Source organism: Protomyctophum parallelum (genome assembly GCF_964188405.1).
Source record: "Protomyctophum parallelum genome assembly, chromosome: 11".
Lineage (NCBI taxonomy): Eukaryota > Metazoa > Chordata > Actinopteri > Myctophiformes > Myctophidae > Protomyctophum > Protomyctophum parallelum.
The window spans coordinates 43,547,682-43,566,139 of NC_139707.1; the positions used below are offsets into that span (position 1 = coordinate 43,547,682).

General features: G+C 42.6%; 1 protein-coding gene across 1 annotated transcript in view; it reads right to left on the minus strand.

The window, feature by feature from the left end:
• uxs1 (UDP-glucuronate decarboxylase 1) overlaps window positions 1-18,458 on the minus strand; it is a 45,884-nt gene that overhangs the window by 14,112 nt on the left and 13,314 nt on the right. The window contains exons 5-9 of the mRNA XM_083777543.1: window positions 16,698-16,758; window positions 15,388-15,568; window positions 12,257-12,361; window positions 10,081-10,140; window positions 8,402-8,523 (exon numbers count right to left, since the gene is read on the minus strand). Of these exons, the coding sequence (XP_083633669.1) occupies window positions 8,402-8,523; window positions 10,081-10,140; window positions 12,257-12,361; window positions 15,388-15,568; window positions 16,698-16,758 (529 nt within the window). The remainder of the gene's footprint in view (window positions 1-8,401; window positions 8,524-10,080; window positions 10,141-12,256; window positions 12,362-15,387; window positions 15,569-16,697; window positions 16,759-18,458) is intronic.

Genomic DNA, 18,458 nt, shown 5'->3' on the forward strand with positions numbered 1-18,458 from the left:
TTAACGAGCTCTATCCATCCATACGACTTATTCAAAGGAACACCTCATGTCTCGCTCTGAAAATAGCAGATCTACAAGCTCACAACGCATTGCAGGTGCGATGGGTTGCGAGCTTGTACGTACACGTGCTGCAGCATTTTCTGTGCGAGAGAGATTGGCTCATACATCGGCACATAATGAATCAGGCGTAAGATATTACCAGGAATCAAAGCTGGCAAAGTGATCCAAATCAAAGCATAAAGGATAATCACCGTCTCATTGGGAAATGTTAACCCATTCTGACCTGAGATCAGATTCATACGAGGTTTCCGCCGGACACACACTGGTCTGATTAACCCATTCTGACCTGAGATCAGATTCTAAAAAATGTCAGTCGTTCTTCGATTTTTCAAAAAATAGCAGACCTACAAGCTCGTATCGCGCCACTCGGTGGCGCGATATGAGCTTGTAGATCTGCTATTTTTCAATAGCTAAAGCATAACATGATGCCGACACCGGTCAGAATGGGTTAATGCCATCAAGACTAACTTCACGCTTGCCACGGTACATTGAGAAAACCCTGCCTGTGGGAAATCTAGTAACAACAAAAGCCATGAATTCATAAATGGAAAGATAAAGAAAAATGTATAATCAATGAATAGTACTGATCAGAACCTAGTTTCCCCGGTAACCCGGGAGCAAAAACAAACAAGTGGAAGCATCAACACAATGATATGTGACAGGGATCAATGGGAAAGCAATCAGTCACATGGCAGGAGCCCATCAAAAAGGGGGCAAGATATCGATTCCATGGACCCTAATCTATCCAAGAGTTCCTAAGACAGGTCATGTACATTGTAGGTTCCAAAATAAATCGATGACCGCTACGGATCGATACTGATCTTATACTTTACTCTGTTCCGCTGAGCGACTGCTCAGAAACCAAGCTGAGCCTCGACGAGTAACGGATCAAATTTCAAATATCCATTTCGGGACCATTTTTTGGACCTATGAAGAGCTCTAGTGTGTCTATAGCAGTGGTTCCCAAAGTGGGGTCCGGGGACCCCCAGGGGTACTTTTTGTTTTGTTTTTTAATGTTCCGTTTATTCATTTTTGTTTTTTTACAAATATAGAAGTAAATTGAGAAATAAAAACAGAGTGACAAATACAAAAAAAACTAAAACACACAATAACAAAACACAAACTCCAAATCAAGACAACCAAAGAACATTCAAAACACAACAAAACAATAAAAACAATATATAAAAAATAAAAATAAAACTCCAATAGAGTCAATATGCATAGCAGATCATGGTCACAAACATCATCCAGACCAGACAGGTTGGCCAGTCAGGCGACAGTTATTCAGGTTCAATCGGGGGCACAAGAGTAAGGCGGTCAACATGAGATAGAAAAGGCACAATTTAGTCAATATACATAGCAGATCACGGTCACAAACCTCATCCAGACAAGACAGGTTGGCCAGTCAGGCGACATTCAATCAGGTTCAATCGGGGGCACAAGTGTAAGGCGGTCAACATGAGACAGAAAAGGCTGCCATGCTTTACTGAATTTGGAGATTGAGCCACGCAATGTATATTTAATTTTTTCCAATTTTAAAAAATACAGTATGTCAGATATCCAACGGGAATGTGAAGGGGGGTATGGTTTTTTCCAATGCATGAGAATAAGACGTCTTGCCGCCAAATATGGAAATAATAGGGGATGGCTCTATGGGAAACTGTAACACATCTGAAATAGTATCAAATATAGCTGACCAAAAAGACTGTAAGGCTGGACAGGTCCAAACCATATGAATAAGATTAGCTGGAGCCTGGTGGCATCTATCGCACGTTGGATCAACACTATCATAAATCCTGGCTAACCGAACCTTGGTCCAGTACACCCGGTGGAGAAATTTACATTGCAACACCCCATGTTTAGCACATATTGATGAAGAATGAACACGACCCATAATGGCCTCCCAGGTTTCATCAGAAATGTCTTCCTCCAGGTCCTGGGCCCAAATATTCTTATAGGCAGTGGTTGAGGGTAAATGAAGGTCAAATAATGAGGTATAGAGTGACGATATCTTTCCCTTAAGACTAAGAGGAGCTGACGCTATCAAAATGCGTCTAAACTGAGTCCAGATCTTAAGAGTCGACTTAACTAAAACATTGGAAGAGAATTTAGATAATGGCGCAATTGAGGGAGCACATACTAAGGCAGTCAGAGAAGCTGGGGCACAGGAAGTGCAGGGGATGATTGTAGGTTGTAGTCATGCAGCCAATACAATATAACTTGAAAATTAGCAGCCCAGTAGTAGAACAAAAAATTAGGTAGTTCCATTCCACCAAGTTGTTTTGGTTTCTCCAAGATGGTCTTGCGCAGCCATCCCCCCCAGGGGTACTTAAGGGAGTTCCAGGGGGTCCCCAGCTAAATGATAGTTAGGAACCAAATGGACCCTTATGTGTCTAACTCTGAGAGTGTACAAATGTACACTCTCACTGTCTCTCAGATTTAAATTAACTTAAGATTTTACAATATAAATTGGGGTCAATGCCATTAAATGGGGGTCTGTAGACTAATATGCATGTCAAACTGGGGGTCATTGAAATTAAACGGGTTGAGAATCACTGGTCTCTGGAATATATTTTCTAATGGGGGTCCGCAGGCTAATAAATGTCAATTTGGGGGTCCTTGACATGAAAAAGTTTGGGAACCACTGGTCTATAGTATGTAATAAAGCCAAAGAGATACATAGACAGACAGACAGATCAGATGGTGTACATGCACATGCTAAACTAAACAATAATAAAGGCCTGTTCTTGTCATCACAGTGGGTGTTATTTAACCCATTCTGACCTGAGATCAGATTCATACGAGGTTTCCGCCGGACACACACTGGTCTGATTAAGCCATTCTTACCTGAGATCAGATTCTAAAAATGTCAGTCGCTCTTCGATTTTTCAAAAATAGCAGACCTACAAGCTCGTATCGCGCCACTCGGTGGCGCGATATGAGCTTGTAGATCTGCTATTTTTCAATAGCTAAAGCATAACATGATGTTGACACCAAAATGGGTGCCCGTTCAGAATGGGTTAATCCTCATCCTAATTACAATTAAGTCTATGTGACAAACAACAACATTGCAGACCTGTATCACCCAACAGGAGATGGATATTATTCCCCATAGGCTAAACATAAACACGCAATATTGGATGTACATGTGAATGTATTCAAAAGATGCAGGGGAACAAATTCAATGGGATGCGATTATGGAATGCTGGACAAAGATAAAGGGGTGAGAGCTGCAGTCATTCACCCGCTGAAGCTGCAATGCTGCTCCACCTCATGTCTAATCACAGACCCTTTGTCATGCGTGATTACTGGGTGGATGTCGTGTCCAAACCATTCATGTGTAGAAAATCCGAGGTGACTATACATAATATTGCAGAGAAACGAGACTATTTTAAAGTAATGCAGGCAGAAATTCAGATAACGGGGGAGTAAATGGTATAGGAATAATCTGTCTCTTTAGTTTAAACGGAGGAAAATAAACTCATTGACTTGCTCATTTGCATAGAAACAACTTGCGTTTCTGCTAGGCCGAACGGTTGTAAATTGCTCATGTTGAGTCTGTCCGTCCGTAATTCTGTCTGTGAAAAGCCACCGCTGCACTGATTTGCAGCATTTACCATTTACCAGGGCTGGACTGGCCACAGGACGTACAGGGCATATTCCCGGTGGATTTTCTTTTGACAGGCAGGCAGGCCAATAGGCGGCAGGCCACCAGGAAAGGTCCGGGCGTGCTGCCATTCTGACAGTGCCATCATGATAATTTCACTGTACCTGTATCAGTGAGTGACAAATAAACCCTCTACAAAAGGGTTGTGTAGTTATCTGTTGGTTTGTATCATTTATGTTGTCGTGTAAAAGTGGTGGTATTAGGGCTTGTTTGTTTGTGTGTGTGCCTCGACGGAGTGGGCGGTAGAGTTTCTGCTATCTGCGCGCTGGTTGTGGTGGGCCGGTCTGGGCCAAATTCACGCGAAAATGACCGGGCCGAATTTTTGTCCCAGTCCAGCCCTGCCATTTACCGAACTTTGCACGCACACCCCCAGTAGGGGATTTCTTTCCCCTATATTCTACAAAGGACATTCCTACTCGCCCATCACCTATTCCATGGTTGCACAGAATTGCCATTGTCTGTGTGTGTTTGTGTGTGTGTGTGTGTGTGTGTGCGCGCACACGGTGGGTGTTTGAGAGTGTGAACCCTCATTAGACATTAATACATACTCTCAATGTGATAGCCTTACATTAGAGTAGAGGATTATGAACAGGGAACGAAGGACAATGAAAGCAATAACGGATAATAAATAAATAAAGGACGTGATCGAACAAATGAGGGTGTGGATGGTGGCCAATTATTTTCACAGGTTCGCAGGTGTGCATCATAGTCTAATAGACTCAATATTTACGCTTACTGTGCTAATTTCCAAAACTACTTGCATGCAGCTACCAAGATGAACACCAACAACAACAGCTAGTGAGGCTGTATGGGAATTTACATACTGTATGCCCGGAGCTCTGTCTGGCATAGTGGTGTTAACATTAAGTCAGCCCCAGCAATGATTACTTTCTCTCCGAGGAGAACGTAAAGACAAGCTTTTGCCTAATTCATACTCTCGTACTCATCACTTTTGCAAATGTCAATGAATTTAAATTGAAGGGACTGGGTGACAGTTGTCATTTGCGATATTCTATTCTAACCCGCCTGCTGATGACAACTAGATATGCGAGGCGAACACTTTCTCAGATTTCCCCTGGGCGGGGGCATACGGGTGACGAGATAGAGAAATATCACCTGCCTAAGTGAAAAGGCAAGTCACAGTAATCAAATCAGATCATCAAAGGCTGGTGTCAGTCAGTGAGTTGGCATGAGAAAAGGAAAATGATTCATTCAAATGTCTGAGAATGTGTGGAAATAGAACGGCAGAAGTATGAGTTGGCAGCACATCTTACGTCTACCATAACTGACTCATAACATGTTACGTGTTGTGTGTGTGGGCATAACCGCATAACACAGAAGATATCAAAACCTGAAATTAAAAAACTACATTTCCCACGAATCCCAGAAAAGCAATCACATAATATTTCTTAGAGGGAAATACAGCCTTCAGTCATTCTTGTGTCATCCACATTGTCTTTTCCCTATGACTCATGCTACATGTGGGTTTAATTTAATTGAACAACTTTTAAAATAGCCAAACTATGTAAAAAGAACCACCGCTCATCTGCTGAAAAAACTTAAGAGGTGCTGGAGCCACAAAGGGAACATGAGAAAAGTAAAGGGAAGCTCCGCACACTCAGATCTGCGCACAAAATAGCCAATGTACAAACTCATCACCTGTTGCATTGCAACACATTGCGAGCTGGTAGAACTACTCTTTTTCACATGACACTGTCATACGACAAAGTATAAAATAGAGATTAAGTCAGACCTGGGCATTGTACGGCCCGCGGACCAAATATGGCCCGCAGGCTGACTCGCGAAAGATTACCTGATAATTTGAAAATAAAACATACTTTCTAATGGGCTTAAAAATAAAAGGTAATTAGAAAGTTTCTAATGACCTTTTATTTTTAAGCCCATTTATTCTCACAGTGCACGCAATCGGCACGTCAACTGTGCACGTGAATTGCGTGTGATTGAGAACCCATCTTCCTTCCTTCACCCCCCACAAATGCGGATTTATTGGAGTCAACGTCGGTGAATGCAAATAGCCATGAAGCCCAGTTGAGCATGCAGCTTGGGCGATGCGCCGACAGTGCCGTGAGCTTGTGGATCGTCTGTTTTTTCTGCACACAACACCGTTGTACCACAAAGTAAATCTCGCAGGATAGAACGTGCACAAATCCACATACATTGCCTGCCAAGCTGCCGAAGGTTGTTAAATGGTTATGAATCAACAATCAATCTCACGCTGATAGTACGTGGCACGACATGGGTTGTGAAAGTGGTACCGAACTACCGATGCCCCCAGGGTCCTCCGAATGGAAGAACTACTACTAAGAGAGCTACCTCTAAAGTTCTTATTGTTAAAATAAAATGCTAGTATTACATGACTTGTAACTTAAACAAAAACAGTTTTCAACTGGGAAAGGAAACGTCTCAAGCATGCAAGTAGAAAGTAAAAGAATCACAGTAGAAGTGAGGGGTGCTCTTATCGTACATCATCACGACGTAAAAATAGTCACTAAGCCTATAATTTGAGTCAAATCATGTTTCACATGTTTACCATTGCTTTGGAAATTTTGCTTGAATAAATTACATTTTTGTAATTTTGCAACCTCACCTTTTCATTGCCTAATAACAACATATACTCTTACCAGCTTGTCAAAACAATGCCATTTACTGCGTTTTATATACAGTAGAAATAAAACTGATACGATGCATAATTAAGTTCAGCCTTTTGGCCCGGCCCTCCAAAATGTCTTTCATTGGTTTCTCATTTGGCCCCTTGGGAAAAATAATTGCCCACCCCTGGCTTAAGTGGTTATGGTTAAGCCACATTAATCGCCACCGATATTTTACATTTGTATGCACTAAGAAAAAAAGCTTTGTCTGCATGTATTGCAATCAGTGGTGTCATGGTGATTTTATACTGGTACCACGGAACGTCACGTGCACCCACACGCACGCGTGCGTGCATCGCGGCATGCACACAGAACGGCTGCATAGCCTAAGCCTAATGTTAAATAGTGTATGAGAGTTTTAGACAGACAAACACAAAAGTAGACTTAAAATAGTCAGACAAACATCTTTACTGCACACTAGCGAAAATAAAAAAGTTTGCTTTTGACGAATCACGAATTAATCCGTTGTTTGATGGAGGAGGAGGCATTCTTCTTGTGTGCAGAACACCACACAGCAGCAGTATAGCCTACTGGAGCCATAGCCTATACTGCTGTAAGTGTGCATGCTTACCGTATAGGCTACGTGCGTTCGGGCAAACAGTTAAAGCTGTTGTTATGCAAAGTAGTATCCATTTGAATTCGGCACGGTACTTGACACGGTGTGAAAATCGATAACGTAATTGAATAATAGAGACGCAGGGTTTTTTATATATTTGTCTATATCATGTACAACTTCACAACGTGTCGTGTCGTAATGTGTTGTAGACCTGCTATGTTCAATATTGTTGCTTTTTTTTTAATTACTTTTCACATATAATCAAATTACTAAAATAGGGATAGATTATGAATCTATTATTTTATTACATTCATGGTTTCATCATTATTATTATCGATTTGTCGCCCGTAGAGGCAAATGTGACCGGCATACCGGTTTACATTAACGAAATGAGGCAGTCTATGATTCATCAAGGTTAAGATCAATGGTAAATTCTTTCACATCTTCAATCTTTTATGTAAGCGAGGGAACTTAGATGACAACCGAGTGGGAGATTGGCATGAGATGTGTGGTTGGGTGTGTGTGTGTGTGTAATATATATTATTTCGACGTCAGGCCTAAATGGGTTAAAAAAATCCCACTGAAGTGATCTTGCAATGTACTAGCCTGGCGATTCAGGCGATTCAGATCTGGCGACTGTCGATGGCGGTGTTAAGACTACCACCATGGTAACGGTACTCTCTCTAGGTCGTCCTCAGACGAGCCCTCCATCGTCGTTTCCAGTCCTCCCGGTTCTCCATACATCTGGCCAGTTCGTTGGTACTTTGCGCACCTGCGTCGTTCTTGAGTACATCCACGTATGTGGATGTACTTCACAGAAGCGCAAAAATACTCAGGGCTATGTTCTATCCTGGGTAAGGATGGGGATTGAGAATGTATAGGGCTTGTCTGAGGATGACCTAGAGAGAGACGAGTTATCGAGAATCGGGGCTCAATAATGTTTCGGCTCATCAATTATCTCGTCCATTCTAGAGGTCATCTGACGTGACGGCGTGTCTCAAGAGACCAGACACATAATTGTGCCAGTGCTTTTACCATTTCAATAACATGTGTGTTTCTAACAAAGCTTTTGACTTCTGTCAAATGTTTGCACACTACCAGTAAAAACAAGGAACATGAATTGAATGGTTTGCATGCGCGTATCGCTTCAATATTGTGCATCAGTCGATGCCAACATGTCTCTACCTTTGATCGTCTTCCCAAATTGAAGTGCCCCAAATGACCACCAATTTGCCGACAACTAACAATTATAGAAAATGATCGATGGCGAGATCGGTAAGGAATCGGATCGATAAGCAGCATCGAATAGATAGAAAATGAATGATCCCCAATCCCTAATCGTGTCATGGAATTGTGTCCTCCTGCACAACTGGTTGAAGAATCCCTGTAGAATATTCACCTGCTGCCGTATGTTCTCAATAGGAATAATCACATTAAATAAACATGTACCTGTTTCATGTAGGCATAACACATGGTCTCTGCCACACGCTTCCCCTCGTCGTAGCAGGCTCGTGGACCGATAGGATTCACATGTCCCCAGTACTCCTCATTCTGGGGGTGCACCTCTGGGTCTGACACACACATTAATCATTTATTTATGTCCACATAAGAGATACAATACAAGGACGCAAATATTTACAAGGTGCTGTACAGAATGCAATCAGCAAATCCCAGACACATTTTTTTGTTCTACTTCAATATCCAGGCCATGCATATAATAATTAGTTTCCTGGCTTATGTCAACATGACCTGGTTTAGAATACTGATACTGTCGATATAGACATCACATGCATGGAATATATAGCATTTTCAAAGTACAAAGCACATGGCTATTAAGTGCGTATACAGCTTTTCCAGGTTAACAGTTTCCGTGCCTTGAATGGATTACTCCAGGTTAATGTCGCTGCCGTATCGGACATACCCGCCTTTTGTTTTATGTGTTTAATCCGCCGTAATGTAATGAATCAAAAGAAAATCCGTCTTCGTCGCGGAGTATGAGACCGGATGCCTTCGCTGTGATGACGAAACCGGAAATCGTCACATGCTGTGGGCTGCTAGGGCTTCTGGGAAATTGAGGCCAATGGAAATGCATTGGGTGCAACGCCTCATTGAAACCAATCTTGTGTGCGTCTTCCGCGTGCACCAAGATGGTGGATGCTACACACAGATCATAACAAACCACGGGAGCTTTTTTTGATGGATTTTCGCGGATTAAAAGCCCAAATAATTCAGCGTATGCTCTAAAGGTAATACAACAATCTCGGCAGTGAAGGGGGGTTGATTAAAATGCGGGTTAATCGTAAAAAACAGTCAAACTGTTAATGAGGGATGTGAATTAACTGGTCATTATTTGGTCATTGTAACTTTAATTTAGGAGAGCATATTATGAGCAATATGCACTCCACCTCTCGACAAACGTTGAGACTGTGGGGTTATGATATGTGTTGGAACTGGCGTTAGTTCTCTCTCTATGACCGAGGGGCGCATTTTTCTAGTTATTATCTCATGCGTGTGGGGAAACAAATTGCCCTCAAAAGAAGTCAGGTGTGAGATTGACGGGTGTCGCGGAGTCACAGTGGCCCTGTGGATCGACTCCAGGGGAAACACTCTGTGTACAGTACGGACAATACCGACGCTTCTATCTGTTTGTACGCATGATCATTATGGATCTTCCAAATGTTTCACAGATATTTCACATTCCAATCAAATGATAGGTTGGTTGCATAACGCTTAACACTGAGAATGGAATATGAATGAAATATCTGAATCATCTGAATCATACATGTTTATCACATGACTCCATATATAATATAGTTTTGGGGGGGGGAGAGAGAAAAACGTGTTTTGAAGAAAATGCTAAATGGCAGAAAATCGAGTAAGGCAGAAATGGATGTAGAGTTGGCTATATAGAGTTGCATCATCATCATTTGATTGTATGACCAAGAGTTAAGAGTTATAGGCCAAAATGTAAAACAGTCAATGGCTGCCCAATTTGGATGTGAAGAGTTTGTCAGTCAGACATCCATTTGAGGTAGGAGGTGTTCTTTGTTCCCTTTTCATTACAAAAGGACTTATTCTTATGAGATGGGACAGGATGGAGGGGATGTGACCCTCTAAGTTTGACTTACCTCCATACACCTCAGATGTAGAAGCCAGCAGGAGTCTGGCACCAACACGCTTGGCCAGCCCTAGGACACGAACACAACACATTGAGACAAAACCTCCCACGGGACAAACTGAGCAGATCAAACACAGGGATACAACCTGGAGAAAGACACAGTCAGCAGCAGCAGGAGAAACCGAGGAGAGAGCAGCATACACATACAAAGTCTTGAGGTTGACTTTGGAAAAGTAAGTATTGAATTGTACTGCATGCTTAAGGAATACTTTTCCCCACCCCTATTGATTAGCACAAATAGTTTCTCTGCTAACCAAAGGGGTGGATGTGAATTGTCTTCCGTACGCTTATGTTCAAAACTTCTGCATTGTTCTTGCAGCATATTTTCCCACCCCTTATTGATTAGCGCAAATTATTTCTCCGGTAACCGAATCTGTCCAGCAAGAAAAACATGTACTTTGGCGTTGCCTAGGTGACAGCCGGCAATGGGATATATCGCCATGACTACCAGTACCGAGATACGATTCCAATAGACTGTGAATATTGGATGACCTGTGACATGCCAAGCTTTCTGGTCCCCATGACGTGCCTGCACTGCCAAGTTCAACCACCAAATAAAGCCAAGACAAAGACACTGTACTGTACTGTACTGTACTGTACTGTACATGTACTGTACTCAAGGTTTTTCATGTCAAGGACGGACCCCCAATGGTATTTTGCCACGGACCCCCATCTGAAAAGATGTATTGCCAGGTACATAGCAAATGTATATAGCCAACATATAAAATATGGAAGTGGTTAAAATGATGTATCAACTAATTTTGCTGTGTGTGTGTGTGTGTGTGTGTGTGTGCGCCCGCGCGCGCGCGGGGGAATCCCCCAAGGACCCCTGGGAGTCCTCAGACCGACAACCAGTCATTATCTGAACCATAGCCTCGGTACCAGGCTTTCATTTTCGGGCGTCGCTCCAAATGATGTGACGTAGCGCTGCACTAGGGGGTGGAGAGGAGGGGCCGGGGGTGAGTGACAGATCGGTGAGATCCAATCAGGGTGTGCGCAAATCTCTGCCGCGACCCGCCCCTCCTGACCAGAAACCTAACACATTAGCTCAGGCTATCTGAACCATGAATAGAGGTGATATGGATTTTTTTTTTTAATCACAATATTTTTGAACAAATATACCTCAATATCAGTAATGGAATAACTACTGGTGCTTTGAAAAAAAAAGGGATGCTCAGTGGAGCACAAATCTTGACCAGACCATAATACCTACACTGTGTGACACATTAGGGTCAAGATGCATCTTTCTCCTTCTGTCTGGTGCGCAATTGCAGTGCACGCATGTACATTTGTCATAGTGGCATGTGGTATGTTGTCCCTAGTGTGTTGGAGTTAATCAGATGTGGGTTAAACTGAAAGGCATCTCACTCCCGTCTGTGTGCACATGTGAGAGCGTCATACTGTAGGTTCATGGTCTCACTGTCTCTCCCTCTCTCTGTATGTCTGTGTCGAGTGCACATGTCATAGTTGGGTAACATGTCACGTATGTTGGTGTTGGACATGGGCGTGAATAACTGAACGGTCACGCTCCCATGCATGCGTCATAGGTCCCCGTGGTCACCATCTCTGGCTCTCACGGTCTGACAGACAAATTGTAACAGTGCTTTTGGTATATACTGTACATCGATTCTACTCCACGAGTCTCTCTCGTGTGACTGAACTTCTCACCCGTCGACGAAAACTCATTTCGGCCGCTTGTATTCGCGACCCTATTCTTTCGGTCATGACCCGCACTTCATGACCATAGGTGAGAGTAGGAACGAAGATTGCTCGGTAGACAGAGTACATACTGTACTACAGTGTAGTCGTTTTTGAGAAGACAGAGTGGTGAAAACAAAACTAATAATTATTAAAAAAACAGCAGAACAGCTGTAACAGTCAGATCATTTGAGAGTATTTTACCGTCTCTCTTAACCTTACCATCGAATGAAGGCCGAAAAGTCCCCCGAAAAATATCTTTAAAACAATTATAGTACCAATATATTGGACAGACCTGGTTGCAAGTACTGCAGGTATTCTGTACAAAAGGGGGGAAAACAACTGAAAAGTGTTGCAAATCAATCTATAATCACTAGATTCATATGCTGTACAAACCTGATGGAGGCTAGCGGTTTGCAGAGACTCACCTAGCATGTTGAGCGTGCCTATGGTGTTGGTCTTCAGGGTCTTGATGGGGTTGTACATGTAATTGGGAGGAGATGCCGGAGATGCCAGGTGATAAATCTGATCCACTGTGGAGAGGAAGACGGTATATATATAGTATACTGTGAGATACAGTACATGAGAAACGGGAAATGAGAAGATAATCTGATCATGTGGATCTCGCGATCTACGTATAGATTCCCGTTTAGTCCATAAAAAAAAATGTATTCAATAAATAAATTGCCATAACAAATGAAAGTGAGAGACAAAAAAAAACAACAATCCCAGTGTCCTATTCGCGTGCCCCTTATCTCGGCGTTTGATGACATTTCAGATTTTGCCCTTGGCCTCTGGAGGCAATTTAGATAACGTGACTTTGTGAGGTAGGTTTTAATTACCTTAAGAAGCAGTGATTACTCTAGAGAAGGGCTCTTTGCCAACGTACTAGGTTGCTATTAAATTTGCCATTACAGGCAAATGTATCTCGGTCATTTATCTTGATCAAACGAGCTGAATCTATATTCAACGGCCCATAACTAAGGAACCGATGATCATGTTTACAAAATGTATTTTCCGGGTGAAAAAGAAAAAAAGAAGAAAAGGCGATCTTCCGCCTGCCAGACAGTGTTTGTTTACATCTGGGACAGGTCCTGTGGGTCGACAAAATAGGGTAAAAAGACTGAACACCACTGGCGGTGTCAGAATAATTATTATTAATATCTGGCAATGTGTTAAGATCATATTCGTATTTGGAACGCTTTGGTGCATCAGGGGATTCGACTTATTATCTCTCTCAACAGACGAGAACAAATATCAGAGAAATATAAAGTTAACACAATTTAACCCATTCTGTACGGGAACCCCTTTTGGTGTTTTAAGCATTTATGTTATACTTTAGCTATTGAAAAATAGCAGATCTACAAGCTCATAGCGCGGCACCGAGTGCCGCGCTATGAGCTTGTAGGTCTGATACTTTTTTTTTTTTATCGCGAAAAATATTTGAATATATATTCTTTCAGAGCGAACGTTTTCAACTCAAATATTTGCTTCTGGGGGGGGGGGGGTCCCTGGAGGATGGAACTACATATTTTGAGAGTGGGGTCCGGGGTCAATTACATATAATTCTGGGGCTCCTTGACCTGAAATAGTTTGAGAACCACTGTCAGAAACACACTGTAGGTTCTTCAGAAAACTGTCAGGATTTAAAGAAGGCATTTGTAGAATCTTTTCTCAGGTCTAAATGAGGCCCTGTGATCATATGCATGTTTCTCTTCCTGTCGGTGAAAAAGGTTGTCCACCTACTACCTAGTCACCTCGTGGCCATCCACCATCAGTTCATCAGTCAGGTGGGAACCAGGGGGGCAGTCAGACAGATATTTCGTGAAGCCACTAAGGAAACCGGGACTTCCTGAAAGTTCATATAATGGCCTGTTGTGGCGCTGTCATTGGGCCCAAAAAACCCCATAGCTCCATAGAGGCCCATGTATTTTGGCCCAACTTCACCTAGACTGTATTACCTTAATAAACATGGTCATGAATACTTTCTGCTTCCAGTCACTAGTTTAAAGTCTCATTTCTCATGTCATAATATTCTTTTTGGAAAATGATGGTCCCATTTATTTTAAAAATGACCATAAAGTCGCGTATGTTCTGAGGGGCGTGGCTACCGTTACAGTCTATGATCGGGAGCCACCCCCCCCCCCGTTTAGTCAAAATAAAAACCAACGAAGAGTAAGGGGGGGGGGAAGTCCCGCCTCGTTGTCTGGGCAGCCAATGGCCAGCTGGGCCCAAACGGAGCCAGCCAATGGGCAAGGAATTACAGGCTTCATTTTACGTCCATGTTAGACCCAGGGAACGCTTTGTCCATATTTTTTACACTCTATGGTGGGAACCCACGAAAACCCGCCAACAGTGAACAAGAGTCCTCCTTTGACGGAGACCAATCATATCTAATCATGGCTCAGCTGACCGTAGTAAACGCCGTGAAAGCAATTTGCAATGCACTGATTGAGCACATCTGAGAACGGCATCTTTCAATCACAGCCATGACAACCATTTCTCACATCACAGGAAATGACAGGGATTTGCATTTCAAAAGGGACGCCATTCATCACAGATCTATGAAAAGTAAAGGTTATTGTCATGACTGAAAGACACAAATGGAAGTGTGCCATTGAATAATTAGGGGAATATACTTGTGAACAATACATAGAGAGACTAGATTAGATTGTATCTATGTGGGGAAATCGAAATCCTGCATTTTTCATTTGCTTCGGTGAAAAGCGCCATCATATTAATCTTGTTGGAATGGCTTTAACAGCCGACCCTTCCGGCCCAGGTTGAACCGGAAGGGGAAAAAAGATAAACAACAACATTTGATCTGATTTCCAAAGTAAACTTAAGGCTCTGCAGACAGTGCATACAGATATATTTACCAGGCATGACTCCAACTCCAAGCAAAATGGACTCAACAAAAAATGGTAAGTTAATAAAATTTATTAAATCCTCCACAAGGATAGATGGGTGTAGAACCGTACCAAAACTGCACCAGATGTCCTAAAATTCGATTGTGTGGGGGGGCGCACCTACAGATCTCGCTTATAGCGCCACCTATGTGCCAACCGGCCCCGAGTACAGGACACCATAATGTACTGTATATTGGTTACTATTGTTCTGTTGGAACTTTAACTGGGTTGTTGAGGGTGAGATCTTGATATATCTATATTATATTATATATATGTGTGCAAAACACACAGAAATTTCACCTCTCCTAACCCATTATTATTTGTTGATATTTGGAATTTTTAACAATACGGAAACACCACCCGCCACCCGGGACGCTCAGTCATACAACAGAGTCCCCCACGGTAATGACACCACCCCTCCCAGGCTGGGCAGAGTATCAAAACAAACCAGTGAACGGGAAGTGAATTTAAAAGAATCAGACCATTCTGAAGCGAGTGGTGCAACAGCAACCCCTATTGGTACTCAAAACATAGTCCCATAGTGGGAGTGGGAGTAAATGATTTGAGTTTCAAATTAATATTTAGATGTTGGTAAATGTTTGTTAATGGAAATCCCACCAATCGTGTAAAATGAAAGACTTTTTCCTCACCCTCGATATAGAGAGGCTCAACCACATCGTGATTGATGAGCTCAAAGTTCTCGTGGCCGATCCAGTGTTCCACGTTTCTCTTCCTGCCGGTGAAAAAGTTGTCCACCACGGTCACCTCGTGGCCATCCATCATCAGCTTATCGGTCAGGTGGGAACCCACGAAACCCGCCCCGCCCGTGATCTGGTGTAAGAAGTGGACAAAAAATTATCCCATTAGAAATAATAAATATCTTTGGTGGTGAAACACAAAATGCCCGACTCCTCCCTCAGTGATATAAATAGGTTTTCAATGTAATGAGTCCAGGGATGGTCTTTTAGATGAGTCCCAGGGACATTTTATGAGTCCCACTTCAACGACGTTAGGAGTCATATTTTGCCTTTTTTTTTTTTAACAAATTGCAGCATTTAACTCCCATTTCATTTTATATGGTTATAATGTGGTTATATTCATGTAGAAAACAGAAGAAGAAATAACTAAAGCTATCAAAATAAACTAGAATAAAAAAAAACGTACAGTAGTGCATCCCGTGGATGCAGAGGTCGTTGTTTTATTGCGACCCTTAACTATAAACTGCGTTTTGGGATGCAAAATGCACCCTATTTTAATCTCTGCTCCCTGTGGATCGCTCTTACTGACCCTACTCGAGGCTTCGTTGTTGAGAGCCGATATTATTCTGACACATCTCAATGTGCAGAATGACATTTGCAACACTTTGAAGTACACAGTAGGAGGAGTTATTGTTACGAATCACATTAACCTGGTTGTGGGGTTTGAATGGTTTGGCTAGTTACACCTTCTGTCTTGCTGACAATGACAGTGGTCTTTTGCAGCGACACTGCTGCTGAAGCCGTGTGTAGTGGAAACATTGACACAAAATATAAATGCATTGATCTCTCACACGCATATGCATCCCCCCCTCCTCCCCCTGGTACCTCCTAGGCGTCATTGACATACATACATGAAATCTGCATTACATACAGGGGACAATTCTGTTCTACACGACAGATAGATTGGTGTCACACTGAAAAAGTAATTGGAAATGTTATTGGATGACTTGACAGGTACTGACTTAGTTGAGGAAAAGAGGGGTGCAAGATGAGAGAAGCAGCAAGCCAAAGATTAGTGGAGAGTGTGAATTATGAAAAATGAAGATGCAAAAATATGAATGTTGAGTCAATTCAAAGTGATTTTCAAGACGATTATATTACTGAGTAAACGATAATTGCTACAAGACAAGTGACTACTTGAAAGCGGCTATGCGTGTGCATAATGGTGTGCATAATGGTGGTGGTGCTATAATCTCACGTACCAAAATCCTTTTCCGATCCTTTTCCGACAGGAATTTCACAGGAGGGTATTTCTGAGAAAAACTGTAAGAATAGAGATTAATTGTTAAATGAAGGACACTTAGGAGAAAGACAGACCTAGTTAGAGACAAAGGAATCAGTAATGAAAACCATTATTTGAAATGACAGCATTAGTACATTCAGAACATTTTCTTACAATGCCATTTCATGATGAATGCTCTAGGAATGAACAGAAAGGTGAACAAATTACTACTTCCCATGCACTTCAAGCCTGATTTACAGTATGTTTCTGTGACAAATTGACAACACAACAGGCATTAATTAGCTTAGCACAGACAGACACACAGACCCTCATTTATCAAAGCGGCGTGCGCCAAAATATGGGTGCATGTCGGAATTCCCGCAATTTCCGGCATTTATCATTTCCGCAAAACCTTGAACTTGAACGTGAGCCAGGACAAAAATCAGCTATTTTTCTGTCGTACACAAGCGGAGCAGCATTGTTTGACCAGCTGACATGCTGTCACAGGCATCTAAGCATATGTATTCACTCAAAATGTTAATATAGAACTGTATGACTGTATATACATTGTGGGGTGTCGCTAGTGTGGAGGCGGCAGTGGGGAGGCTAGTGGGGAGGAGGCAGAACGCAGCCAAGAAGAACACGCCTACTCGGCCTCGTCATTCAATAGACGTACTAACCCGCCTACCTATTGGCTCAAGGCCAAGTGTACGCGCCTACGCCACCTTCCAGGGAAGGTTAAAAGGGAAGGACTGTCTGCTTCTGCGCTCATTTCCCCACTGACTACTGAGAGGGACAGTTGTTATATGCGAGCGCACTTATGAGATGATTTGGGAGCGCATGAGTGTGACATCAGATGCCTATATAAATCACTGTGATATTATTTAAAACAATATTTAGGCATAAATGGACTGCACGCCTTTATTTCCAAGTGACAATGACAAGCACACAGCTTGCCCATTTGCAATTGTAGGCTATATAAGGCGTAAGGGGCTTAATCATTCACCATTTAAATAAGTGCTTTGACGGTCATTCAGATAAAAGCGAGATCATTTTCGGGAGGACTTCACGCCAGCGCGTCGCCAGCACATACCAGCACACATGCAAACCTTCATCCATATGTTTATGATTCGTTCATCAATGATCAAATCGCCCCATAAACGTTGATTATGACTGCCTTGACGACATGCCTCTCATGCCGGCATCACTCACCCACAGCACAGCACATCACAGCAGTGCGCAGTCTCACTGATCGCCTTCTCCGTGCACTGCGCACGAATGGGTAAAATGAATATAGTAGGCTAGCCTACAAACGTATTCCATTCATGGCGACATTACAGCCAGACAAGCGAGGCAAGAGGGAAACAGTGTAGGGTAGGCCTACATGCTATTATTTAATTCATGCAGGTTTTCGTTCTTTATTTATTTAAGATACAACCACACACCAGTTGGGCTTAAGTTGTGTGTGCGTGCGTGCGTCTGTGTGTGTATGTGTGTGTGTGTGTTTGTATTTTCTGTAACTAATGGTTTCCAAGGTCGTACTGCAGTTGTTCATGTCGCAAAAACGAGGGCGAGGCTTGATTTCATAGGGCGTGCCAGATAGATTTCAGCAGTCACATTTATTAACGTTGGAAATTAAGGAAGGATCAGCTGTTTGAGATCACTTTATAAATGCCGTGGCGACGTGGGTGTACTACGAAACCTGCACTCGAATCTGGGGCAGATTTGACACTCAATTGAT